At 43.5% G+C, this 26,810-nt stretch overlaps 3 protein-coding genes across 13 annotated transcripts; all 3 read left to right on the forward strand.

The window, feature by feature from the left end:
• The first annotated feature begins 55 nt into the window (after nucleotides 1–55).
• Nucleotides 56–8,199, forward strand: LOC147655673 (serpin B6-like). Of its 4 annotated transcripts, none has more exons than XM_086899796.1 (8): nucleotides 56–146; nucleotides 449–563; nucleotides 844–1,095; nucleotides 2,536–2,673; nucleotides 3,291–3,408; nucleotides 3,656–3,798; nucleotides 5,374–5,541; nucleotides 6,911–8,199. In XM_086899796.1, the coding sequence occupies exons 3-8, from the start codon at nucleotides 928–930 to the stop codon at nucleotides 7,313–7,315; spliced, it is 1,140 nt and encodes a 379-aa protein (XP_086755922.1). In that variant the 5' UTR covers nucleotides 56–146; nucleotides 449–563; nucleotides 844–927; the 3' UTR covers nucleotides 7,316–8,199. The 4 variants fall into 4 exon arrangements, with proteins under 4 accessions (XP_086755922.1, XP_086755933.1, XP_086755928.1 ...); XM_086899807.1 differs by having other exon boundaries at nucleotides 61–146; nucleotides 449–532; nucleotides 918–1,095; XM_086899802.1 differs by lacking the exon at nucleotides 449–563 and having other exon boundaries at nucleotides 76–146; nucleotides 918–1,095.
• Nucleotides 8,200–8,309: 110 nt separating this feature from the next.
• LOC111923942 (serpin B6-like) lies at nucleotides 8,310–13,896 on the forward strand. Of its 6 annotated transcripts, none has more exons than XM_086899759.1 (8): nucleotides 8,310–8,419; nucleotides 8,722–8,857; nucleotides 9,116–9,367; nucleotides 10,384–10,521; nucleotides 11,101–11,218; nucleotides 11,450–11,592; nucleotides 12,605–12,772; nucleotides 13,421–13,896. In XM_086899759.1, the coding sequence occupies exons 3-8, from the start codon at nucleotides 9,200–9,202 to the stop codon at nucleotides 13,823–13,825; spliced, it is 1,140 nt and encodes a 379-aa protein (XP_086755885.1). In that variant the 5' UTR covers nucleotides 8,310–8,419; nucleotides 8,722–8,857; nucleotides 9,116–9,199; the 3' UTR covers nucleotides 13,826–13,896. The 6 variants fall into 6 exon arrangements, with proteins under 6 accessions (XP_086755885.1, XP_086755896.1, XP_086755853.1 ...); XM_086899770.1 differs by having other exon boundaries at nucleotides 8,722–8,825; XM_086899727.1 differs by having other exon boundaries at nucleotides 8,316–8,419; nucleotides 8,722–8,805; nucleotides 9,190–9,367.
• A 1,327-nt stretch (nucleotides 13,897–15,223) lies between these two features.
• Nucleotides 15,224–25,291, forward strand: LOC111923847 (leukocyte elastase inhibitor). Of its 3 annotated transcripts, none has more exons than XM_023919782.2 (7): nucleotides 15,224–15,534; nucleotides 16,825–17,000; nucleotides 20,488–20,625; nucleotides 21,414–21,531; nucleotides 22,001–22,143; nucleotides 22,871–23,038; nucleotides 23,764–25,291. In XM_023919782.2, exons 1-7 carry the CDS (start codon nucleotides 15,225–15,227, stop codon nucleotides 24,163–24,165), a joined length of 1,455 nt encoding a protein of 484 aa, XP_023775550.2. In that variant the 5' UTR covers nucleotide 15,224; the 3' UTR covers nucleotides 24,166–25,291. The 3 variants fall into 3 exon arrangements, with proteins under 3 accessions (XP_023775550.2, XP_086756067.1, XP_086756072.1); XM_086899941.1 differs by having other exon boundaries at nucleotides 15,526–15,761; XM_086899946.1 differs by having other exon boundaries at nucleotides 15,530–16,095.
• Nucleotides 25,292–26,810: the final 1,519 nt, after the last annotated feature.

The raw sequence follows: 26,810 nt of genomic DNA on the forward strand, positions 1-26,810 counted from the left end.
CCCGGCGGGGTTGGGTGAGGCCGGCCCGCCCCAGGCGGGCGCTGTCGCCGCGGTTGTCGCCGGGCGGGCGGGAGGGGAGCGGGGCAGCCTCCGCCTGTCCCCGCCCGCGGGGCATCCCCGGGCCTGGGGCGGTGTCGGGGAGCGAGGTGGGAATCTTGGCTCGGCTCCGGGAGCCGCAGCGCTTCTCGGGCAGCGTGGGCTGCGGGCCCTGAAGGGGTTTGGGTGCAAGGCTTGCGCGGGTGGCGTGAGGAGAGGAGAGGGAAGGCGCGCCCCGGGCTATTGCTTTAGATGTTGGGTCGGGAGGGGCCGGTGTTTTCTTTAGCGTAGAGCTGGATAAGAGAACAGGCAAAGCTGCCGTGCCGCTTGTGTGTCTTCCGGACAGAGCTGACCGCGCTGTTTGGAATTTCTGTGGGCGGTCCGTGCATGAAATGCGTAAATTCTGATGCAGACTCCTCCTCTGCTTGCATTTGGACCTTCAAGGAAGCAGGAAAGCTGTCGGTTCTGCTTTCAGCGGTGCGGGGAAAGCTGCTGTGTGAGTGAAATGTGTGGAGTGTACAGGGTCCGTGATTCTGAAGAAATTTGATGTGGGTTTGCCAGGACAAATCCTTCCGTCTTCCTGTTATAATGCAAATATATATATATATATTTTTTTTTTTTAATATAGTGTCATTAACTTGGAGTAATCTGTAACTTTATTAATGATGTGGGCTGGAAACATCCTATTATGTAGTGACACGTGATTGTTGTGGTTTGGGTTATTAGTTTGTTTGGAATTCCTGTTGAGTGTTTTTTCGGTTTGGTTGGGGAATTTTTTTTTTATTTTTTGGTATGAGAATGCTGCAGTGACAATTCTTGGAAACAACTGTTTGGTAGCCAAGTAAATTTGATTTATTCTCATTCTGTGTTTTTTGTCCCAGGCTCAGAAGCATGGAAAGTCTCTGTGCAGCCAACACCACTTTTGCAGTGGACCTGTTAAGGATGCTGTGTGAAAAGAAAAGTGGGCAGAACGTGTTCTTTTCGCCCTTTAGTATTTCTTCTGCTTTGTCCATGGTTTTGCTGGGTTCAAAAGGTAGCACTGAAGCCCAAATAAGCAAGGTAGGTCAAAATAAACTTGGTGCTTTGCATTGGATGGGAGCATATGAGGAAGAGTCTGTGACATGGACTTGTGCTCAACTGTGATTGTCACTGAGGTGTGGGAGAACAGAGCGCTTTGTCTGGTGTGTGTGTGTGTGTGTGTTATAAATCCATATTGTGATACTGGCTTTTGCAAGTATTAGGATGAATATTGTATGTTAAATACTTTTTGGGTATGTATGTACTTTTTCTCTTGCTAACAAGTTTTAAGCTTAAAGGAATTTTGTGGTACAAAGCAAGGAAACCCCAGAGGGCAAAGACAGTGGGCCCCAAGCTGTTATCAGTGGAAGGACACCAGGCTGTCACCAGTGGTAGGACGAGGGGCCCAGACTGTTATCAGCACTGACCGCTTGCAAAGAAAGGAAATCAAATTCAAATAAAATGATGATCAGCAAAAATAAAAACCATACGAAGAATGCTCTGAAGAGGCGGGTTTGGGGCGTAACCATGCCAAATGCTTCTTAGAAAGGTTTGAATATGCATTAAACCCTCACAGCAGGAGGGGATAAAAAAAATGTTGCAAAGATATCAGGTTTGTTCCTGGCAAGGTGCCAGGGGCACTCAGGCGTTTTAAGCCTTTGCTTGATTTCCTTTGTCTCCTAATTGACATTTTGTTGATATTAATTTTTTTTATCATTTATTAAGAAAGGTGAATCTTGTTTTTTACATGTGTAAAGACAACCCATTTTCTTTGTTTTTGTAGTGTGAGCTTTGTTCGGTATGAAGTGCAGTGATTCCTGGGTTTAGTTTGTGGGTGGTTTTTATTGCGGATTTTGTGATTTATTTTATTTAAAATGTAATTAGGAGGTTCGTGGAGTTTTTTTGTTGATCACTTGGTGGCTACATCAATTATTTTCCTTTCCTTCCTTGCTTGGGCTTAATTTCATACAGTACATGTTGCGCAAATGAAGCCAGGCACGTAAAAATGTTTTTAAAAGCCCACTGTCTACATTTCCAACTGGTAATAGCAACATGATTTATTCCTTTATCAAATTTTGCTCTGGTAGTAGATACCTCTTGGCATGTGTTTTATGTAGGAAGTGACAATATTAAATCAGAACCAGTCCCTACGATTTGGATGTTTGCTTCCTTTGCGATATGGGAGGGGAGTATAAACTCTTGTTTTGTTTCCATGTACTTTCTAGAAGTTTCTCAAAAAGTTCTGTTGTTGTCATAGTTGGAGATACTGAAAATGCATCTGGACACAGTCTGAGCTGCCAGCTGTAGGTGTCCCAGCTTGGGCAGGGCTTTGTAGCAGATTGTCCCCACAGGTGCCTTCCCTCCTGAGCTATTCTGTGATCCTGTAGCGCTTGGCTTGAGGGAAGGAAAATCAGGACTGGTGGCTATGATAGTCCTGAATTTATGACTTGTACAAGCTCTGAGGATGTTGTCTTTGTGCAGGTGCTTTCTCTGAGCAGCACCCAAGATGCTCACAATGGGTATCAATCCCTTCTCTCTGAAATCAATGATCCGAACACCAAATATATCCTCAGAACTGCGAACCGCCTCTATGGAGAAAAGACCTTGGAGTTTCTCCCAGTAAGTAGCCATTATAGTTGTGGCATTTCCTAGTATAATGCACTTGCTACCTGTTTCCTCTGGAGGTCAAAGGCAGGCTTTGGGGTTTGCCTTCTGACCTTTCTGGGCTGAGAGCCAGGAGTGCAGTTGATTCTGACAGAGCCTGGTGTCTGAACTTGGTAGAGAATTTAATTTTAAATAACTCATGACCTGAATATGCCAAGGCAGGGTAAAATCCATCAATCTGTACACTTGAGGGTAATAAGATCCATTCATATATTTGGCTGTGGGATGAATGGTTGCTATCTGTTTTAGCAAAAGTCTGATAAACAAACTTATAAAAAAATGTTACATCCTTGAAGCGTAAAATAAAATCAAGAAAAAAAATAGCCATATCATTTTCAATGAGTTTATGTAGAAGCTTGTAGTGGAATGCATAAGACATTTGATTTAATAATAATGCCTAGTTCAAAGAAGTGGTATAAATCCTAGCAGGAACTTGTCAGCCAGAACTTTCATGGCTCTGTATGAAGCAGGTGAAGGAAAGCAGGCAGATTTCCTTGGAGAATGTAAGACTCACCTGTGTCTGAATGAGAGAAAATCTCTTGCTGAAAATCTGTTGTGAATGTCCCTGTTAGTCTTTTATAGAGTCGAGTCAGAAATCCTACCATGCTGGCCTGGAGCAGATGGACTTCCTGCATGCTTGGGAGGATTCCAGGAGGCAAATCAATGGCTGGGTAGAGGAAAAGACTGAAGGTGAGTGCTTTGCCAAGTGTCCAGTTGTGTTTAATGGCAGCCATTGTTTAGGTAAACACCTGCTTCAGGATGTAGGGTTGTGAATTCAAAGAATTGAAATGCTGATGTTTTGCTGTGTCTGGTACATATTTCTCTTCTCTACTGTGTATTAAATTTTATTGTAAATTAAATGAGATCCTATCTTGGCTAATAATTAGATCCATGTCAAGATATTAATTAATATGTCTTTTTCCCTTATATCATAAAGGTAAAATTCAGAACCTGTTGGCTGAGGGGACTCTGAATTCTTTCACCAGACTTGTGTTGGTGAATGCCATCTATTTCAAAGGCAACTGGAAAGAGCAATTCAATAAAAAGAGTACCACAGAATGGGAATTCCGAATTAATAAGGTATGATGTGCTAAAATGCTGACCATACAGTGTTAGTTGGATGTTGTCTGAAATGATCACCTTTAAGAAGAAATTAAATCTTTCAAGCAGGGTTCCCTTGGGTAGGCTGTAGGAAATCCCTGATGCTCTCTCCCTTTCATATGAACACTCTGTTTGCTGAGTTTCTCTGAACTTTCACATCATTCCTAGAACCTTTGCTATAGCACAAAGACAGGTGTGAAAGCTTGTGAACTGAAGTCTTCTTCAGTCAGAGCTTTCCTGCTGCATTTCTGCCCCTGAGCCAATGCAAAAGGAATGGCAAACAAATTTCCTTTCAAGACTTGTTTTCAGAAGTCGATCAGTGCTCTTGAGGAAGACTTGGCCCCTGGCATGGGCAGGCCATGGCTGCCCCTCAGGATCCCCTGCAGCTCTGTGTTGGTCTCCAGGTGTCCTGAGCAAGAACTGGTCATGTGCCTTCCTTAACTGCCTGGCTTTTGAAGCAAGCATTGTGGAAGATTGAAGCCCTCATGCCTGTCTTGCAAGCGTCCCTCTCTGTCAGTGGTGAAATAAATCCAAGAGTGCTTTTATGTGCTACTAGCACTTTTAAACAAGGGTGTGTTACTGCTCACCCTGTAGTCTCTACAAGAGCACTTTAGAGACTGCTGGAGTAGCTTGGTTCTTGACACCTTGTCTTCAGTGAACAATTGGAAATCTGACATGTAAACTGAGTCCTTAAGCGAACTATTTTATATCCTGTTCAGTTACAAAGAGTTACTTTGACATCCCACGAACCTCTCCAACATCCTGTGAAATTACTCCTGTGACTCTTGCTCTTCTTATGACTCACTGGATGATCTTCTATGGCTGTGTGTCTTTTCTTCTGCTTATCTATCCTTTTTAGGTGTCATTGCTGCTGCAGAACAATTTCTGACGTATTCTCTCTGGGCATTATTCATGTGGCATTACTTTAATAACAAAAAGCTACTTATGTGACAGTCTCACAAAGGGAAGGGAGAAAGCAATGAAACTGAGAAGAAGGAAAAGAATGATGTAAACAATAGTAGCTGATACTCCGTGTGGAAATGGAATAAGATAGCATTGAAGGAAAATGAGAATAAAACCTCTCCCTTTCTTACTATAGGTATGACTTTTAAGAATTCAAATTAATACTCAAATTTTCTTGGTAGTTGTAGGATATATATTTTAAAATATTTTCAGTCTTTGTTACAGCCCTTAGAACCTCATGGACTAAAACTACATATATTGATATGACTTATTCATTTATAGGGAAGAACAATGTCCATGCTTACTAATGGATCACTTTAGTGTTTGTCACTAGTTCTTCAGTGAACAAAAGGATAAGGACACGTATTTGCCTTAAAGGAATCTTCTCAGACATTTCTACATTAGTAATTAAAAACTAAATCTTAGGATTTTTAGTTATTTTCAAAGGCCAGCATGGTGTCTGTGCTCTTTGGTATGTGATCAGTTGTGTTTTTCAGATCATTAAAGGCTCTGAGTAAATGGCCACCTGCTGCATATTTTGAGGCCAGCAAAGAAGCTCAACACTAACTATTGACATCTCTGTATTTCTAGAATGAGACCAGACCGGTGCAGATGATGTTCAAGACGGCACGTTTTAACATGACCTACATTGGGGACTTCCAGACCAAAATCCTTGAGCTCCCGTATGTGGGTAATGAACTGAGCATGATCATCCTGCTCCCTGATTCAATCCAGGATGGATCCACAGGCTTGGAAAAAGTAAGTAGTTGAGCTGAGTGCAAAGACAGCCTGAATCTTTGCAGGGAAGAAAGTCTGAATTTTCCCCCTGCCACCTATGCCAGTGCTGCTCAGACTTGTGGAGGCAGGTGAGCCTACCAAGGCTTTCCCTTGGAGGAATGTACATTGAGGGAGCTGTGATAAGCTTATCTCAACCCTCTCCTGGAGAAATACCCCTCCATCCTCTCTTCTCATGGTGAGCTATCCCACCATGCTTTGGTGACTGTGCTGATCTTTTATAGCCCATTGGTTTTTTCCCCCCTGGTACCACCCTGGCTTTCCCCCATGAAAGCCGCAGCTTCTGCCCAGTTCAGAAGGGAGGTGCTGTCCCTTGCCACCCTTGACAGAGCTGCTGGACAATAAAAGCTGTCTCTGTGCAATCGCCACACAGCTCTCCTGTCTCTCTACCTCTGAGTCAGCCTGGGATAATCTAGTGAGCAGACCTGAAATCACTTGCAGCCACTGGCTGCCCCTTGCTGAGGTTACCCAGTGGCCAGGGGTCACCAGAGACCCCCCAAAGGCTGTCTCTTGTGGGACCGCTCTCGCTGGGAAAGCCGCGGCATCCCGGGTCAGACCACTGGACCTGGCCTGGCCACCACACAGGCTGTGTGCTGCTCCCGTAGCCAGAGGCTCTGGAAGAAGAGCTGGCCCTGCTCAGGGGCAGAGGTCAGCTGTGGTTGTGGTGAAGGCACAGTGTGGTGATGATGAAATGTGGAGAGGGAGATTTTTGGTGGGTTCTTTGCAAGTCCAGTAGCTTGTCCTGTAGATCTCCTGTGCTGAGCAGGTGGAATGTGGCTCACTGCCTGGAGAGAGGGTCACAGGAAAGGGCAGGATCTCTTTGTGGTGAGGGTAGGTTACAAGTTTGGGCTCTTTGGCACTCTGGGCAAGGAGATTATTGATAAAGTTCTCTAAGACTGATGGCAAAGGGTGTTTGTGAGCACACTGTTTCCATGATGCTGCTGACTGACCTGAAGGATGACCATTTGGTAAAGAAATAGAAGAAGTTGGTTTGGTTTCTTTGGGTCCTTGTTAGCTATTCTTCTACATTTTCTTTCCCATAAGTAAAAATTAAAAAGCCCAAACAATTTAAGATAAAACAGAAGTAAACTTGATATGGAGGGGATTGATCCCTATTATAGCTACCAAAAAAAAAAAAATTGGTAAAGATCTTGGCAGGAGCAGTATTCTCAAGTGAGAGGTATAACTTGCAGTTTTGGCTTGAGGCACACTAAGAAGGTTAAAAAGCTGCATCTTATGCACTGTGTAAGTAACCCCATAGTCAGTTATTTTGCTTGTATAACACTGACCCAGTTCTCACTGTAATTAAGTAAATTTGGATTTTTTTCTTCAGCTGGAAAGAGAACTCACATATGAGAAGCTAATAGATTGGATCAATCCAGAAATGATGGACTCTACAAAGGTGCGGGTGTCTTTACCCAGATTTAAACTGGAAGAAAATTATGATCTGAAACCCCTTCTGAGGAGCATGGGAATGCTGGATGCATTTGATTCAGGGAAGGCAGACTTTTCAGGAATTTCATCTGGCAACGAGCTGGTGCTCTCTGAAGTGGTTCACAAGTCCTTTGTGGAAGTCAATGAAGAAGGCACTGAAGCAGCTGCTGCCACAGCTGCAGTGATGATGATGCGCTGTGCAATGAGAGTTCCGGAATTCACTGCAGATCATCCCTTCCTCTTCTTCATCCGGCACAACAAAACTCGCAGCATTTTGTTTTGTGGCAGATTTTGCTGTCCCTAAGGAGGAGGTGTCTGGGCAGCATTGCACTTACTGTGCCATGACACAATAAATTTACATTTCCCTGGAACAAGATGACTCCTTTTGCACTAATTGTCTCTTTCAGCTGTGCCTGAACTCTCTTTTGTGGCCTTGATCTTGGGCTTGGCAGGAGTAACAGAGCTGCTTAGACAAGCGCAGCACCTGCCATGTCCAACCCCTCCTGTGCCTGGCTGCAGAGCTCTCCAGGTTCTTGCTGACACAAGAACCATCCCTCTTGCTCTGTGGGTGCTTCTTCTGTGCTTCACCCAACTTTGGGTGTCCAGCAGGCAGAGTCAGAGCCCGTGGGAGAGAAGTTGTTCCTCTTGCTTGTGGCAAGGCTGGAGCACATTTTTAGTTGTCCTCCCCTTTTACCTTCCAGTCTCATCCCTTTAGTGCCTGGATCCATTGCCTGGAGCTGAAGGGATTGTTTGGCAGCCTGTTCCAGGTATTGCTGAGTATCCTGCCTAGATGTGTGTGTTTGGCTAATAACTGGAGAAGCACTTCGGCAAGAATGGGAATGAAAGTAAGCTTTTGTAGAAGATGTCCCTGAGAGGTTTTTGCAGGGCAAGTATCCTTGTTTCATCAGCCCAGGACACCAGGGGTTTTTTTGCTGTCACCTAGTTCAGGTCCTTTAACAAAGAATGTAACATAATGGTGCATGGTGCCTATGCAGTATTTGAATGACAAAGCCTTGACTTCAGTTTTTGTTTTTTCGGTATTGTTACGTATTTTTCCTGTCACTATTTTCTTAGGCAGCAGAGTTTAGCTGTCTAATACCAAAGCCAGAGCTGCAGCTGCTTTCCTTACACTGGGATGTGCTTGGTGGGTCCTGTTCCTGGAATAATAAAAGAAGTGCCAGCGCCGCATGGGTGTTTTTGTCCCTTTTCAATCCTCGCTGGCATTTGTCAGGCTGTGGCAGGAGGCGGAGGCCTGTGCCGAGCCCGGCGGGGTTGGGTGAGGCCGGCCCGCCCCAGGCGGGCGCTGTCGCCGCGGTTGTCGCCGGGCGGGCGGGAGGGGAGCGGGGCAGCCTCCGCCTGTCCCCGCCCGCGGGGCATCCCCGGGCCTGGGGCGGTGTCGGGGAGCGGGGTGGGAATCTTGGCTCGGCTCCGGGAGCCGCAGCGCTTCTCGGGCAGCGTGGGCTGCGGGCCCTGAAGGGGTTTGGGTGCAAGGCTTGCGCGGGTGGCGTGAGGAGAGGAGAGGGAAGGCGCGCCCCGGGCTATTGCTTTAGATGTTGGGTCGGGAGGTGCCGGTGTTTTCTTTAGCGTAGAGCTGGGTAAGAGAACAGGCAAAGCTGCCGTGCCGCTTGTGTGTCTTCCGGACAGAGCTGACCGCGCTGTTTGGAATTTCTGTGGGCGGTCCGTGCATGAAATGCGTAAATTCTGATGCAGACTCCTCCTCTGCTTGCATTTGGACCTTCAAGGAAGCAGGAAAGCTGTCGGTTCTGCTTTCAGCGGTGCGGGGAAAGCTGCTGTGTGAGTGAAATGTGTGGAGTGTACAGGGTCCGTGATTCTGAAGAAATTTGATGTGGGTTTGCCAGGACAAATCCTTCCGTCTTCCTGTTATAATGCAAATATATATATATATATATTTTTTTTTAATATAGTGTCATTAACTTGAAGTAATCTGTAACTTTATTAATGATGTGGGCTGGAAACATCCTATTATGTAGTGACACGTGATTGTTGTGATTTGGGTTATTAGTTTGTTTGGAATTCCTGTTGAGTGTTTTTTCGGTTTGGTTGGGGAATTTTTTTTTTATTTTTTGGTATGAGAATGCTGCAGTTACAATTCTTGGAAACAACTGTTTGGTAGCCAAGTAAATTTGATTTATTCTCATTCTGTGTTTTTTGTCCCAGGCTCAGAAGCATGGAAAGCCTCTGTGCAGCCAACACCACTTTTGCAGTGGACCTGTTAAGGATGCTGTGTGAGAAGAAAAGTGGGCAGAACGTGTTCTTTTCGCCCTTTAGTATTTCTTCTGCTTTGTCCATGGTTTTGCTGGGTTCAAAAGGTAGCACAGAAGCCCAAATAAGCAAGGTAGGTCAAAATAAACTTGGTGCTTTGCATTGGAGGGGAGCATATGAGGAAGAGTCTGTGACATGGACTTGTGCTCAACTGTGATTGTCACTGTGGTGGGGGAGAGCAGAGCTCTTTGTCTGGTGTGTGTGTGTGTGTCAAGAGAACCCATTTTCTTTGTTTTTGTAGTGTGAGCTCTGTTCAGTATGAAGTGCAGTGATTCCTGGGTTTAGTTTGTGGGTGGTTTTTTTGAGGTTTTTGTGATTTATTTTCTTTAAAATGTAATTAGGAGGTTCGTGGAGTTTTTTTGTTGATCACTTGGTGGCTACATCAATTATTTTCCTTTCCTTCCTTGCTTGGGCTTAATATCATACCATACATGTTCTGCAAATGAAGCCAGGCACGTAAAAATGTTTTTAAAAGCCCACTGTCTACATTTCCAACTGGTAATAGCAACATGATTTATTCCTTTATCAAATTTTGCTCTGGTAGTAGATATCTCTTGGCATGTGTTTTATGTAGGAAGTGACAATATTAAATCAGAACCAGTCATTATGATTTGGATGTTTGCATCCTTTGCGATGTGGGAGGGGAGTATAAACTCTTGTTTTGTTTCCATGTACTTCATAGAAGTTTCTCAAAAAGTTCTGTTGTTGTCATAGTTGGAGATACTGAAAATGCATCTGGACACAGTTTGAGCTGCCAGCTGTAGGTGTCCCAGCTTGGGCAGGGCTTTGTCCCTACAGCTCTCTTCCTCCCTGAGCTATTCTGTGATCTTGTAGCACTTGGCTTGAGGGAAGGAAATCAGTACTGCTGACTCTGCTGCTCCCTAATGTATGACTTGTGCAACATCTTGTTGGGTACATTGGATATGCCTTGCATGAATATCTCCAGATGGGAGGTCTGGTTAAAAAAATCTTTTGATTTCAAGTGGCAGTATTTAAGTTAAGCGTAATTTTACTATAAAAGCCATCTTGCTGAAGCAAGTGTGTTTAGAGAAGGTATGAGCACTGCTGTGAATGTTGGTCTTTGTGCAGGTGCTTTCTCTGAGCAGCGTTAAGGATGCTCACAATGGGTATCAATTCCTTCTGTCCAAAATTAATGATCCCAACAGCAAGTACATCCTGAGAACTGCAAACCGGCTGTACGGAGAAAAGACCTTGGAGCTTCTTCCAGTAAGTAGCCATTAAATTTGTTATGAGTCTTAGTATAATGCACTTGCAACCTGTTTCCTCTGGAGGTCAAAGGCAGGCTTTGGGGCTTGCCTTCCAAATCTTCTGTGCTGAGAGCCAGGAGTGCAATTGATTCTGGCAAAGCCCGGTGTCTGAACTTGGTGGAGCATCTCTTTGAAATAATTTGTGTTCTGAGTGGACAAGTGATGCCAAGCAGGGTGAAATCCATCAGTTTGTACACTTGAGGGTTCTGTGATCCATTAATATGTTTGGCTGTGGGATGAATGGTTGATATACCTCTAAGCAAAAGTATTATAGAGAAACTTACAAAATTATCAGAAGCAGAAAATAAAACGAAGAAAAATCCCCCACAACAATGATACTGATTCCTAGTTCAAAGAAGTGGTATAAATCCTAGCAGGAACTTGTCAGCTAGAAGTCAGTCCTCAGCCAGAACTTTCATGACTCTGTATGAAGCAGGTGAAGGAAAGCAGGCAGATTTCCTTGGAGAATGTAAGGATCACCTGTGGCTGAATGAGAGAAAATCTCTTGCTGAAAATCTGTTGTGAATGTCCCTGTTAGTCTTTTATAGAGTTGAGCCAGAAATCCTACCATGCTGGCCTGGAGCAGATGGACTTCCTGCATGCTTGGGAGGATTCCAGGAGGCAAATCAATGGCTGGGTAGAGGAAAAGACTGAAGGTGAGTGCTTTGCCAAGTGTCCAGTTGTGTTTAATGGCAGCCATGGTTTAGGTAAACACCTGCTTCAGGATGTAGGGTTGTGAATTCAAAGAATTGAAATGCTGATGTTTTGCTGTGTCTGGTACATAATTCTCTATTGTGTATTAAATGCAGGTGAGATAATATCTTGGCTAATAATTAGATCCATGTCAAGGTATTAAGTAATGTGGTTTTTTCCCTTATATCATAAAGGTAAAATTCAGAACCTGTTGGCTGAGGGGATTCTGAATTCCTTGACCAGACTTGTGTTGGTGAATGCCATCTATTTCAAAGGCAACTGGGAAGAGCAATTTGACAAACAGAGTACCAGTGAAAGGCCATTCCGAATTAATAAGGTATGATGTGCTAAAATGCTGACCATGCAGTGTTAGGTGGATGTTGTCTGAAATGATCACCTTTAAGAAGAAATTAAATCTTTCAAGCAGGGTTCCCTTGGGTAGGCTGTAGGAAATCCCTGATGCTCTCTCCCTTTCATAAGAGCACTCTTTTTGCTGAGTTTCTCTGAACTTTCACATCATTCCTAGAACCTTCCCTATAGCAAAATGACAGGTGTGAAAGCTTGTGAACTGAAGTCTTCTTCAGTCAGAGCTTTCCTGCTGCATTTCTGCCCCTGAGCCAATGCAAAAGGAATGGCAAACAAATTTCCTTTCAAGACTTGTTTTCAGAAGTCGATCAGTGCTCTTGAGGAAGACTTGGCCCCTGGCATGGGCAGGCCATGGCTGCCCCTCAGGATCCCCTGCAGCTCTGTGTTGGTCTCCAGGTGTCCTGAGCAAGAGCTGGTCATGTGCCTTCCTTAACTGCCTGGCTTTTGAAGCAAGCATTGTGGAAGATTGAAGCCCTCATGCCTGTCTTGCAACTGTCCCTCCCCCTCAGTGGTGAAATAAATCCAAATATATTGGAAAGTGTTACTATAACTCTTATATTAGGGGCGGTTTCTGCTTACCCCAGACTTCATCTGACAGCACTTCAGAGACTGCTGGGCTGACTCGGTTCCTGACACTTTGCTCTCTCCCTGGTGGAATGTGTTGAAAAAGCTGGCAGGAGTATCCAGAGACACTGTTCCATTTTCTAGCCCTGCAGCTGTGCAAGCTTAGAACCAGGTTTCAAGATGCACATCAACAGGATGTAGGGTTAATGAATAATCTCCTTTGGAGTTGTTTTGGACTATATTATGCATTGTATTTACATTGTGCTTTACAAAAGACTGTGGTTGGGCTGCACTTTTTGGTGTGTGATCAGTTCTCTTTGGTGAAATCCTAAAAGGCCCTGAGTAACTGTCTGCCTGCTTCATAGTTTGAGACCAGCAGAGTAGTTGTGCACTAACTGTTGGCATCTCTGGATTTCTAGAATGAGACCAGACCTGTGCAGATGATGTTCAAGGAGGCACGTTTTAACATGACCTACATTGGGGACTTGCAGACCAAAATCCTTGAGCTCCCGTATGTGGGTAATGAGCTGAGCATGATCATCCTGCTCCCTGATTCAATCCAGGATGGATCCACAGGCTTGGAAAAAGTAAGTAGTTGAGCTGAGTGCAAAGACAGGCTAAATCCTTGCAGGGAAGAGAGTCTGAATTGCACGGAGACATGCAGTTCAGTTCCAGAGCACTTGTGTTGCTGGTTCTCCAGGCCAGGTGAAATGTCCCTCTGCTCCCTGTCCCCAAAGTGACTGCCCCCCTATGTCAGTGCTGCTCAGGCTGTGTGCTGCTCCCGTAGCCAGAGGCTCTGGAAGAAGAGCTGGCCCTGCTCAGGAGCAGAGGTCAGCTGTGTCTGTGGTGAAGGCACAGTGTGGTGTTTCTGGAATGTGGAGAGGGGGATTTTGGGTGGGTTCTTTGCCAGTCCTGTGGCTTGTTCTGTAGATCTCCTGTGCTGAGCAGCTGGCAGGTGGAGTGTGGCTCACAAGAAAGGGGAGGATGTCTTTTATGGTGAGGGTAGGTTACAAGTTTGGGCTCCTTGGCACTCTGGACAAGATGTTTATTACTAAAGTATCTCAAGTTTTTTGTTGCCATATTAAAAATGAAAATCCTGTCTTCATGTGTAACCCAGGGGAAAAAAGGATGCGTGTTTTGTGCTATGTGAAGAAACACATAGAAATCACTACTTTGTCTATGTAACATTGACTCAATTCTCAGTGTGATTAAGCAAATTTGGATTTTTCTCTCAGCTGGAAAGAGAACTCACATATGAGAAGCTGATGGTTTGGATCAGTCCTAAAATGATGGAGTCTACAAACGTGCAGGTGTCTTTACCAAGATTTAAATTGGAAGAAGATTACGATCTTAAACCTATTTTAAGAAGTATGGGAATGCTGGATGCATTTGATTCAGGGAAGGCAGACTTTTCAGGAATTTCATCTGGCAACGAGCTGGTGCTCTCTGAAGTGGTTCACAAGTCCTTTGTGGAAGTCAATGAAGAAGGTACAGAAGCAGCTGCTGCCACTGGGCTTGTGGCTGTTGCGTGCTGTGCAATGATAGTTCCGGAATTCACTGCAGATCATCCCTTCCTCTTCTTCATCCGGCACAACAAAACTCGCAGCATTTTGTTTTGTGGCAGATTTTGCTGTCCCTAAGGAGGAGGTGTCTTGGCAGCATTATAAATAAACATATAATAAAGACACAATAAATTTACATTTCCCTGGAACAAGATGACTCCTTTTGCACTAATTGTCTCTTTCAGCTGTGTCTGAACCCTCTTCTGTGGCCTTGATCTTGGGCTTGGCAGGAGTAACAGAGCTGCTTAGACAAGCGCAGCACCTGCCATGGCCAACCCCTCCTGTGCCTGGCTGCAGAGCTCTCCAGGTTCTTGCTGACACAAGAACCATCCCACTTGCTCTGTGGGCGCTTTTTCTGTGCTTGACCTTACCTTGGGTGCCTATTGGGCAGAGTCAGGTGGTGACAGCCCATGGGAGAGAAGAAGTTCCTCTTGCTTGTGACAAGGCTGGAGCACATTTGTAGCTGCCCTCCCCTTTTATCTTCCAGTCTTTTCAATTTCATCCTTGATCCATTGCCTGGATCTGAAATCAGTCTTTGGCAGCCTGTTCCAGGTATTGCTGAACATCCTGTGTATGTATGCGGTTTTGGATAATAACTAGATCAGCAGTTGAACAGTATGGAACAGTATTGCAGCAGATGTCCTTTTAGGGTGTTTATGGGGTGAGAGCCATCACTACAGGAGATCCTGAGCTTATTCCCCTTCACCTGGTTCTAGTCCTTTTATAAGGAATGTAGTATACCAAAGACAAAACTGAAACAGCTTTCCTGACTCAGGCATGTTTTTTTGCACTTTCTGATTTTGGAATACTAAAAGAACTGTAAATGCTGCAGAGGTCTGTTTCTTTTTGCTACTATTAATACTGCATTTTTTATCCAGTTTTCTCAAAATCCCAATTACTTCTTGTAATACCAGCTTCTATGCAGCTTGTGTGGAATTCATTGCTTCACAATTCATTGAATCACACACAAGATTTTTCTGTATAATGAGACCTGAGGTGCTTACTTGGATTGCCATGCATTAGTGGTTGGCCTTGAAAGAGTTTATAGTAAGGGGATCCCTAGATAATAGTTTTTTCTGGGCAGGACCGCAATGCTTCCTCTTGACTTTTTGCAGAGATTCAAATCAAGGCTTGGTGGACATTATCCAAAAGGTGATAGATGGCCCTATCCTTTATTCTGTGCTTTTTTCAGCTTTATCCAGCTATCTCACATGAAGCAAACAAAAGCATTATTTGCAGGGGGGAGGGATGAGAGCCAACACGTTTGTCACCAGGAGTCATGTCCTACACTCCAGTTAAAGGGCTGCTCTGCACCTGAACCCAATATGGGCAGTGTAGTTGGGGACATCCTGGGAGCCAGACCGAGAACTGATGGAGAACAAAGATAACGATAAACCGAATAAAACTCTCCGTGCAGTTACTTTCTTTGAAATAAAAAACAAAACAAAAAAACCCCTGCGGAATAACTTTATAAAAGATGGATGTAAATAGGGAGGCAGGCTGGGAAGGCAGAGAGGAGCCTCCCTGGGCAGCCGGGGTGCGCTTGCCCCTCCAGTCTAAAACCCCTGGGTCGCTAATCGCTGAGGCACGGTGGGGGCTGTTGCTGAGCCCCACTCCCCAAGCTCCCTCTCCTGTCGGCCGGGAAACGGGAGTGGCCGCGGGGTGCCACCTGCCGCCCCGCCCCGGTCCCGCCCCGGCGGGGTCCCCGCGGTGTCCCCGCGCTGTCACCGCGCAGCTCGGCCCTTGCCATCCGCCCGGTGCCCGCTCCGCTCCGCGCTGCCCGGCAGGTAGGCAGGCGGGCAGGCGGCCCAGGGCTGCGCTGGGGCTCCGCGGGGCTGCCTCCAGCCCGGGGCATCCGACGGGAACGGGACGGGAACGGGACGGGAACGGGACGGGAACGGGACGGGAAATGGGGATTTTTTCTCGCCGCCACAGCGGCGGGACGAGGGGGCGCTTCCCGGACGCCGGAGCGGGGGCAATGTCGGACAGCTGCTTTGGGTGAAAGGCTTGCACGGTGAGGCGTAAGAAAACGAAAGTGAAAGTGAGCCTTGGGGCTTGCCTTTGGGTGTTTGTAGGGGCGGTCTGCCTTGAGCCTAGAGCTCGGGAAGAGCGTCGCGGAGCCGCCGGGTGTTTGTCTGTCCGGCACGGAGGGGGCCGACAGCGATCGTGTGCAGCTGCTGTAGGAAGACTGTGCAAGGAAGCACAAATTGTGGTGTAAACTCCAACACGCGGTTGGGTCCGGAGGAGATAAAAACAAGCGGGGAGTGCGGCTGCAAGCAGGCCCAGAGCAGCGGGGCTGCGAGGCGGCCGAGCGGGAAGCTCGCACGGCATCCAGCGCTCAGCCTCGGGTGCGGTTTTGTGCCGGACCCGGCCCTTGCGCCTTTCAGGCCGCTCTGGAGCATCTCCCCGAAATGCATCGCTGCTCAGTGTCCCCCCTGCGGCTTTGGCTGTTGTGCGCCGCGCCGGTCGGTGTGTCACCTGCAGCCCCCGGAGCCCCGCTGGTCCCGGCTGCGGGGGGCTGGCAGCTCCGAGCTCCCGGCAGTGCGGGCGGGGGACGGCGGTGCACTCCCACCGCTGAAAGTCAGCGTCCGCAAAGCCTTCGGCAGGGTTGACACCTCTCAGAGATCTGTGGCGTGAAGACGGGCGGGTTACTGAGAGGTGTCTGAGTATCCCTGGGCAGATACTTTCGATGCATTGTAGAGGAACGAAGGGAGTGCTGCGGGAGGGAGAGCCCTGGCGTTTGCCGGGTCTGTGAAGCTGAGGGACTTTCGCCATCCTACCAGCACACATACTTCCAATTTCAGATCTGCAGGAAAGAAATTTTTAAAAATAATGTCTATAAAGTTAGTATGATAAGGAAGGTTGGAGTACGCAATTCACACGGAAAAGAATCAGCTGCTTTTTCAATGTGACTGACTTATTTTTAAGAATAAGGTGCACTGACGACGATGTTCTTGCTGTTTCTGTAAGCAGCTGCGTCCAGTTTAATCCAGTCTTTACTGTGTGAGTCACACGAGGTTAGACAAGTTGTTTGAAGAATGTTTCCCAGGGCTCTTATCAGTTGTTTTCTTTTTCAGCTATAACCATGGAGAACCTGTCTAATGCCAACAGCAGATTTGCACTTGATCTGCTCAGAAGGTTTAGTGAGGCCAACCCAACAGGAAATGTCTTCTTTTCTCCTGTCAGTATCTCTGCTGCTCTGGCCATGGTCCTTCTGGGGGCCAGAGGTAATACAGAAGCCCAGGTGTTGAAGGTTAGTAAAAAAATACGGTCATTAATTTTATATTTTATTTACATTAAAAGGTTTTAGAGGAGGGAAGATGAAATGAGGGTGTTTTTATCTGTTCAGGACAAGATTTCTGTCACGCACCCTGAGTCTTCCTTGGACTCTGCAGCTAGTTACCCACTGCCTACCCTGCTCCAGGGCCCTCTGCTTATATTTTCTATGACCCTTTTTGCTCATTTAATTTCACTAGTTAATTCTTGACAGAAGAAACTAATTACATTAGTCAGTCTCCTTTTAAATTGATCATAACTTTCAGAAGCAAGGCTTTATGAGTTTTCATGAGACATTTTGACAAACTACTACTTTATAACACAAGATCACTAATGGTATGTTCATTTTTAATAATCCTGTGTGTTCTTGTAAAAAACACGGTAGCATTCTATAGTTTTATATCTAAGGTGTAGCAGCTATGATGATACATGGTGATGCTACCTGAGTACCAATCTCTCACTAGCAGGCTCTCGGATATCTGGAAGGAGCGAAGCCTGCATGGTTATTATCCTTTGTGATAGATTGGCATTTGAGGAAATAAAGAGAAACACCTAAGGAAGTTAAAACTGCTGGAGGCTGGTGGGAGTTTGTCTCCTAGCCAACAGCTGGCCATTTCTGAGACTTGACAGCAGTTTTGACCATTGAAAAGTGAGATCGACCTGTGAACACCACCTTAAGACCTAAGCCCGGGAATTTCTTTGACTCTCTTTGTTTCTGGCTGGGTAAAGTAAGAGAGCTGCGGCTGGTCCCGCTCCCCCCACGGCCTTGTCTGGCCTGGACCCCGGCAGCTCCCAGGCAGGAGGGATGAGGACTGTGGGGTGGCAGGAGCCCCTTCCCAGAGGGGCTGAGCTCTCAGAAGTCTCACTGAGCCTCGTACAGCCAGGCCAGGCCAGGCCAGTCCCCGGCTCGGCTGTGGTTTCTGCCGCTGCTGAGTTTCACCAGAGACTGCCGAGTAAGGGGAGGGAAAGCCATTGACCTGTGGCGGGCTGAGCCAGTGACCACACTCTCCAGAGCAGCCATGGAAAATCTTCCATCGCAGACAGCTCCAGCTGCTGCTCCGGCAGAGATCATAGAGCCATCTACAAAGCCTGGGCAAGACTTTAACTCTTTCACTACCCAGATGAGACTTGCAGATTAATCATTTTTTTCCAGATAGAGAGGGAGAGAGGGAGTGATCAACAAGTAAAGAGACAACATAAACTATCAAAGACAATGAAGAAGGGAATTAAGCTTCGGATGTGGGAGAGAAATAAGGAGATGCTTTAATAAGCTGAAATATTCTTTTGCTAAAACTATAGAGATGGACAATAATGTTCTGAAAAAACTCCTTTAATTCATGACAGAGTATATTGGGGGAATGGGGTATTTCAAAGTGTGGGCTTAAGCAAATGGTGAAGTAGTTGTGATCTTACGAAATGCAGGAACAGAAAAAGAGAAGTGATAGTTGTTGAAGATTTATGGCCCTTAAGAGGCAAAGAGAAAACTTCTGTTTCCAGACATGTTCACAGAGATAGAGAAAGAGAACTTCTGCCTTTCAATAACTTGTCCTTAAAATGACACCACTTAACCCATGACCCAGAGTTTTCTGGGCAGCTGGAATCAGAAAAATAGAAAGCCATGAGAAAAATAGTTTTCTTGTGAAGAACTCCATAAATTGGCAGAAGAGAACTTCTTTTTCTCTACAAAGAATGATGAAAAGACTATAGCAAACTTGAGACTATTTTAACCACCAAGTGTTTCTGCCCCTATGTTGTCATGTAAACAAGGGAATGGTTGTGTGGTGGAGAAAAAGGGTTTCTGGAGGTTTTATTCTGGTTTCTTATTCTTGTAGTTTTGTTAATAAACTTTCTTTATTCCTTTTAAGTTTTAAGCCTGTTTTGCTCTTCTTCTAATCCATATTTCACAGCAAGAAATGAGTAAGTTTTCTAGTGATTTTTCAGCTAATGCTTTAAAACCATGACATTCTTACTGTAGCTTTAGGGTGGGTAGGATTGTTTTAAAAAACCTCCTTATAAATTGCAAAAATAATGCACATAGGTGTGTGCCAGTTTCCCCTGAAACTTCTGTGATGGAAGGGGCTCAGTCACTGTTATCTTTGTGCTCTTGTTAGGCTAATGCCTGTAAAAAGGTGTATTAGTCTCCTGACTGCAGTCAATATCATGCATTTGCCTATGAATAATTTCACCTTTGTATTCTGGACTTTAGGAGGAACTGTTTTTTACTGTTGAGTGTTGCTGTGCTTACTCAATAAAATTACTTTCCCACTACCTGTTCAAACAGACTTTGAACATCTTTCATGTAATCAGACTGACAGCCCCACCTAGGATAAACCTACTGACAGCACAAATCATGCAAAAGGAACTTGTGGGGGAAATAAATTTCTTTCAACACAGTCATCCTCAACAGGGCATGTTTCTGTACCATAATACTTTGCTTAAGAACACAGTGCTAATTAAAGAGGCAGCGATTAGCAAGTGTCAAGAGATGTTTGTAAGGACTCAAAAATTTGTTTCCGGGATCATAATTCTATTGTAAGGTTGCCTCTGTGATGTTCTTGTTCAGCTTGCACTGAGGTGGTTGGCAAAGCCTGACCAAAAACCCAGTGAGAGAAAGAGAAGGCTTTCCTCTGAATCCAATCACTGCTTCACTGCAGTCTTCCCTACTGGGAAACACATGGTTTAAGTTTGAATATGAATGTCCCTGCTTTAGTGTAGCCTTCCCTGCCCTTGAGGTCTGGCAGCTTCTGCTGTCATATCTTTCAAGCCTTGGCCAGCCAGCTTGCCTCTGGAAGAGGAGGTACTAGTAAAGAGATTTTGCAGTAATGCATCTGATCTTAAAGCTAATACTTTTTTATATATATAAAAAAGTAATACTTAACTATTAATATATATATATATAAATAAAGTATATATATACATATATTAAAAAGTATCTATGAAGTGCATATATACTTACGGAGTTACATTTTCATAAAATTATAAAAGATAATTGCTCTAAGTTTTCTTAATACCTCACCTATGATAGTGCTGATTGTATATTCTGAAAATATACACTCCCAGTTTCCCTTGGGACAAAGAGGGAACCAAGAAAGCAAAAGAGTCTCCATGGCATCATCTCTCTTCTTGATTCCTCACTTGGGAATGAATTCTAGGGCTCAGTGGCCCACAGAGGAGAGGCTCACAGAAATGCAGACAGGACCTGGGGTTGTGATCAAGAGCTTCAGCTGTGACTGTGTATAAACCACAGTACAAGTGGCTGACATGGCCAGCGTAGCACCGAGGGACAGTTTGGATCATTCTTTGAGGTTTACAGAAGTCTCTAGGCAGCTTCCAGCCTTTTCATTTCTCTTTCTTCAGCTTACCTACTGGATCCTACCCTGCTGCATCAGACCTACCCTACAGATTCACTGTATGTTCTTTTAAGACACTAGTAACAGCAGCTAGTTCACTTCTTTTTATTTCAGACGCTTCATCTTGACAAAGTTGAAGATGTTCATTCAAGATTCCAGGCTCTGACAACGGATATAAACAGAAGCAATGCTCCCTATCTCTTACGGCTGGCCAGTCGGCTCTTTGGAGAGAAGTCCTACAGCTTTCTGCCGGTACAGTGGTGCACATCAGGATGGCATGTGGTGGGACCTGAGGGAAAAGTGCAGCTACTTGAGTATTTATGAAGTAGAACTATTTCCAAGCCTATTTCTAAACGTTTCTGGGAAGTTGACAGAAGTGTTTCATGCCTGCCATGTGCATTTCCATAGCTGTGGGCAGCTGTGCCTTCTCACCTAAAGGGTGTAACACAGCAAACCCTTTTCTCTTCTTGTTCACTTCTGCTGTTCTTGTCCTCAAGAGAAGAATCACTCGTCTTTGTTCTCAGTTTACCATAACTGTCATAATATCCCACTCTGTTTCAACCAGCTTTTTAGGTTGCAACCAGTTCTGTTCCTGTTGCAATCAACTTTTTAGGATTTTCGTCAGAGTAGTACAACATAACTTTGATATTTTTGAAAACACTATTTATTAGGGGATATCCAAAATGTTTTAACAACATGCCTCTTCACCAGTGAATTAGAACTTTGTGTGCAAATAGGTTGATGTTTTTGTCCCTCTTCAGCTATTTTGGAGAGTTTTGTTTTATCCTAGCTGTGCTTGAGCGTGTTTCAGGAGAATGATAGGTAAATATTGCAACACCTGCAGTAAGCACCCCATCAGCTCTAGACATGGCTGGTGTATTATGAGGCTAAGAGTGGGGAAAAAAACTGTTAACTTCAGAACTCCCCCAAGAAACACACTATTAGAACCCCACCTCAGAGCTGGTGACAATATCTACCTGATAATTAGATGTTTTCTTACTGCATGCAGTGAAAGCTGTTCTTATCATTCCAAAATGTAGGATTTCCTGACTAATACACAGAAATTATATGGAGCTGATTTGGCTACAGTTGATTTTCTTCAGGCATGTGATAAAGCCAGGAAAGAAATAAACCAGTGGGTTGAAGAGAAAACTGAAGGTAAGTTACTTTTGGTAATAACTGCCAGCGTTTCTTATTTTGGAAGGAGGAATGGGCTTTATTCTCTTCAGTTGTTAGAACAGTTTAATTCTGCCCTGGGTTTGGTGTATGGACAGAAACAAATTATCTAATCAAGACATTTTATATATACATAGTATATATATTTCTAAATTCCATATTCCTTAATGTGGGTGTCCTGTAGTTCTTTTGTGATGGGTTGCATGTGACAGTTTAGACTAATAATATTACATTTTCATCAAATCACTGTGTATCAAACGTTATAGTAGCATGTATTAAGAAAAAGTATTGGTGAAGTAGAGAGACAGGTACTGAAATACACATTATTACAGGAATAGATTTGTTTTATATTTGTAGTATTTATATGGCATAAGTTTCTCAATGTATATTTTATGTGCCATCAACTTACTGCATGATTTTGTTGTGTCCCTTCTTTCTGCTGCCTCTGAAGGCAAAATCCCCGATCTGCTGTCTGAGGGCTCAGTTGATAGCATCACCAAGCTGGTACTGGTGAATGCTATTTATTTCAAAGCAAACTGGGCAACGAAATTTCAGGAAGCTGACACCACTGATGCACCATTTTGGCTAAATAAGGTAATACAGATATGTCCTGGTAGGACATGTCTAATGAAAAGGTCTAATAATATAGGTAGTAATGTGAAGCTTTGCTTACAGATAAAATAATGAAGAAATAAAAAGTAATTTATTAATATTTTAATTATTTTTTGTGGATTTTTAGTATTTTCCTGTATTCAGCAAGCTATTTGGTGTCTCATTTACTAGAATAGCACTAGAGACAATTCTCACCTATGGTTTAGGACCTAGTAGGGTTTCTGTCTGCAGCAGATCAGCAGCTATGAACTGTGTCTGTTTGTGATGCTAGGTAAGCAGTCTTAAAATGACAGAACATTTTGATTAAGCCCCATCTTCTTGTTCTATATTCTGCTTATGTTAACAGCTTTACAAGTTACTGTGTGCTAAACAGAGTTATCTTTGTTGGCTGAACGTTTTCGTACAGCAATTTGAAGAAACAGTTTCGGTTTCTGTGAGGCCTGTGCTACAGAAGCCAAAGGAGAACCAAATATAATACCACCTCATTATTTCTTCAGAAGAAATTGTTATTAAACAAGCAGTCAGAAGTCTGAAAAAAAAAAGTTTTATAATGGAGGACAAGTGTTTACATAAATGCAATTTTAACTTACTTGTTTCTTTGGTTCTTTTTTGATTTTACTTACTTGTTTCCTATTGGTTCTTTAAATGAGTATTTCCTTACCTGTTACTTACCTGGTACCTGTTACTTTTGTGCCTTTTATCCATCCAGAATGAAAAAAAGACAGTAAAAATGATGTATCAGAAAAATAAATTTAATTTTGGATACATCCCCGAAGAGAAGATCTGTGTTTTAGAGCTGCCTTACGATGGAAAAGAACTTAGTATGTTCATCCTGTTACCTAGAGATACTGAAGAGGACTCCACTGGACTGCAGAAGGTGACCCATCTAAGCTAATGCAGTTGCTCAGTGTTTTTAAGTTCAACCATTCAATATTAAAGCCTTAGTGAACCCATGTTCTCAGGGCACCAGATCTATCTGGTGTATTTTTAGACTACTCTCTACTAGTACAGCAGTAAAGAAAAAATGAATGTACTGCATCAGGAAGAGAAGTTGTGTTCTGATTTTGTAGCTTGTGTTCATGTGTCCTCTGCTGAACTGAACCATGATGGAGACTGAAAACAGAATTAACTGTGAGAATTAACTTGCTTTGAATATTTGTTTTTAATGACAGAATTTGTCTTTCAGTAGATTTGAAAGCCTTTTCTTAACTGTAAAGTAGTGAGATGATTTCCATTATATGACCTGCTTCTTTGAGCTCTCTGATTATGATTTTTGTTACTTGTTTTTAATTAGGTAAGTCCATTTAGTTAGATTAAACAGTAAGAAGACTGGCTTTCTCTCAGTGCATGTTTTTCCCTTCTGTACATTGCAGCAAGAAGCAAATGTCTGCATTACTTCGTAAAGTAAGAACTGCGCTGACTCCACTTAGTTGTAATAGTATTTTTTGATCTTTATTTAGCTATCAAAGATGAGGTTATGTTCATTTTTGCATAGCTGCTTTACCATTGTATAATGTTCTGTAAACAAAGCCTCATAAATGTTACTGAAAATGAAATACTACATTGGTGATAAGTAATGCTTTCTTGTCCTTTTAATTCTAGATGGAGAAGCGGCTTACATTGGAGATGCTCCAGGACTGGACACGTCCAGAGAATCTGTATTACACTGACGTTCATGTGCGTTTGCCAAAGTTTAAGCTGGAAGAAAGCTATGATCTTAAATCAGATTTAGTTGCTATGGGCTTGCTGGATGTATTTGACAGTGGCAAGGCTGACTTGTCAGGAATGTCAGGGGCACGTGATCTCTTCCTCTCTGCAGTTGTCCACAAGGCTTTTGTGGAAGTGAATGAGGAAGGCACAGAAGCTGCAGCTGCCACTGCTGGCATTGCTATGCTCTGCATGGTTATAGAAGAGGATTTCAATGCTGACCACCCTTTCCTTTTCTTTATTCGCCACAACCCAACACAAAGCATACTTTTCTTGGGCAGATATGCTTCCCCATAGAAGCAAACTTAGTATTTGCAGCAGTTCTTGCTGTTGTTAATGAAAGCTTTGTTCCTGAATGAGTTAATCCTCCTGTTGTGAGTTCCTAGTAATTTGACTGAGATTCTGCCTTTCCATTAAAACAACTCTAGAGAAAATGAGGAGTAATTTATTTTTCTTTCTTGAGATTGACATCATCTTTAACTGAACAAGGAAAATTGTAGGAAGAAGAAATCTTGGAGTAGAAATAAATCTTCTTGGGAGGAATGCATGTCTCTTAAAGCACAGTATCACGCTTTGTGTATCCTCACATGGGTTTTTCTGTCGACAGGTCCTCATGGTGATAACCAGTCACTCCTTAATAATCCAGTCACTCCTTATGCATAAATACTAGGTTGTTCTTGGAAATTCCATTCCTCTCCTAAAATCTTGCTCTACAAAAATTCTGTAATAAAATCGTTCTGGGCACCAAAAGGCATGTCTCAAACAGCTGGGTTTACCCAGTTCTATCATGGAATAGAAGGTCAGATAACATTTGTTTAGAGACATCTATTAATAGAGAAAGGATTAAGCTATTTAAACAAAAGTAACCCCTTGAAGCTAGTAGCCACAAAAATTGCAACACAGCTTCTGAGTGAGAAGGAGAAAAAAATGAGTAAGGACTTTAGGTGATGTGTTTATAGAGGATCTTTAAAATTTACGTTGAATGTTATAAGAAAATTTTTCAGGGATTAGAGGTTTTAGGTGCCTTTTCCAAAGTTTGGAAGTTGCCAATATGACATTAGATTCTGGAACCTATGTCATTCCCAAAACATATTTCGGCTTCCCAGGGGAGGATTTGGCATAATCTGCAAGAAATATCTGATGTTTCTCTTTATGTATAAGGATTCTGCATTTACTGAGCTGACTTCTACTACCTCTTTATGCACAAACCTCTGGTACTGTACCACAGCCTTATTCTTGGTAGCCAATGTAATAACATACTGTCATGTTCTGTGTTTATTTTTGGAGGTTATTTGCTTGTATCTTGGGTACTGTAACGTTTACCTGTACAACCTCAGCTCTGAATGGGGCATGATAATTTATATAATTGTAAACTGTATTTTAATGTTTTCTTTAAGCAACAAGTAAAAGTCTTTTACTTAAAGTTTTGTCCAAAATGGATTTTTTTTTGCATGCAATTTAGTATTTCAAGAGTACCAAAATACCTGTCTGAAGAGTAGATCCAAAGAAAACCACTGGGGCAGCAGGTGCGACCGGCTGTCTGAAGTCATTCTGAGTAGGTGAAAATACTGAAAACCAAATTACTGCATAGAAGAGATGATTGCATGAACCAGCAGATTCCCCTGGAAGTGTAAGCTGAGCTGCTCACCCCCACAGGGAACAGGGGGAGTCGTGGTTTCATGAAATGGCACAAGCACTTGATCTGCAATGCCTGGTTCCAAAGGCTCTGGTGGGTTTGCAAAGGAGAGCGTGTATTGCAGCCTGCAGGTGTGAATGCAATCCTCTCTGCACCAAGTGCTTTGGAAATGCACTGCCTTGAAAATAAAAAGTACTAGCACAAAACCCATGCCAAAATTTGGAACAGTTTGATACTGTGTTTGAGTTTCTGGGCCTTGTTTCAGCATTTCAGCAAAAAAAAGCTGCTGCTGCTGCAGACAGGGTTTGCCAAAGCATGGCTCAAAAACTCCATTTTAATTACACTGTTATCTTTATTTGCACAAACTCAGTCAATGTGTGCAAGAGACAGGCTGCTTTTAGGGCAGCAATTACCAGGAAATCAGAAGAAAGATAAAACCTTGCCTAATTGTACAAATCAGCGTAGTACTATGAGGAGACTGATGTCTGTCTATTGTGTTGGTATCAGCATTCAGTAACTGAACTGCTAACTCAATTACACTGAGACAAGTTTGGTTTTCTACAGACAGGGTACACAAAACAAAACCTCAGCAATAAGAATCTCAGTAAAATCTGCTTCACATTCAACCATTTAAAAAAACCCAGCAACCCTACTGGCCAATATTCCCCTCCCACAAATGTCCCACAAAAAGATGGTTGTTTTTTCCCTTAATACTCCTAACTTTTTTCCTGTGCTCTTGTCAGAAGAAAAGACTGACAAGGGCTGACTCCAACAGAGAAAACTGGCATGCTATCTGTATTCACATTTCTAAACAGTAATACTCTGCTTCAACTACCTCTTGAGAAGGATTTTGTTTGTAGAACTACTGAATGAACATAGGCCTCACTAAGTTCAAAGCAAGGTACTTTTGAGTACAAGATGTTTTAACTGAGAAAAATGGTAGAAAATGTAATTTTAATGAGTTAAAGAGATACAAGATAAGAGGCTGAAGCATTATAAGTCTCAATATAAAATCAGGAGCTTAGCCTTAGCAATGTAGCAGTCATAAATCCACACCCATTGCAAAAAAAAAAAATACTGCTTGCAAAATCTTTGATTTATATTTTATTAACCCTTAGGACTGCAACATTAAAAAGTCAGCCTGACTGCAGTTAAACTTCCTAGGAGGGAATTGGTAAATTGAGCACTTTGGGTACTCAAGTACCCTGTTCAAAACTAATTTGCAACAGTCTGTTGGTTTGAGTAGACAACGTGATTCTGTGGAAGAGAGGATTACAGTAGCTGGATTTCCCCCTCCATTTTGGCC

Source organism: Cyanistes caeruleus, chromosome 1, assembly GCF_971803275.1.
Source record: "Cyanistes caeruleus chromosome 1, bCyaCae1.hap1.1, whole genome shotgun sequence".
Taxonomy (NCBI): domain Eukaryota; kingdom Metazoa; phylum Chordata; class Aves; order Passeriformes; family Paridae; genus Cyanistes; species Cyanistes caeruleus.

Excerpts from the sequence above, each read along its gene's own strand:
- LOC111923847 (XM_023919782.2), top strand. The coding sequence starts at position 15,225 with ATGGATGTAAATAGGGAGGCAGGCTGGGAAGGCAGAGAGGAGCCTCCC. Across the intron at positions 20,626-21,413 it reads AGTCCTACAGCTTTCTGCCG|GATTTCCTGACTAATACACA; the intron begins GTACAGTGGTGC and ends TCCAAAATGTAG. Across the intron at positions 21,532-22,000 it reads GGTTGAAGAGAAAACTGAAG|GCAAAATCCCCGATCTGCTG; the intron begins GTAAGTTACTTT and ends CTGCCTCTGAAG.
- LOC111923942 (XM_086899748.1), top strand. Across the intron at positions 10,522-11,100 it reads AGACCTTGGAGCTTCTTCCA|TCTTTTATAGAGTTGAGCCA; the intron begins GTAAGTAGCCAT and ends TGTCCCTGTTAG. Across the intron at positions 12,773-13,420 it reads GATCCACAGGCTTGGAAAAA|CTGGAAAGAGAACTCACATA; the intron begins GTAAGTAGTTGA and ends TTTTTCTCTCAG.
- LOC147655673 (XM_086899789.1), top strand. Across the intron at positions 2,674-3,290 it reads AGACCTTGGAGTTTCTCCCA|TCTTTTATAGAGTCGAGTCA; the intron begins GTAAGTAGCCAT and ends TGTCCCTGTTAG. Across the intron at positions 3,409-3,655 it reads GGTAGAGGAAAAGACTGAAG|GTAAAATTCAGAACCTGTTG; the intron begins GTGAGTGCTTTG and ends TATATCATAAAG.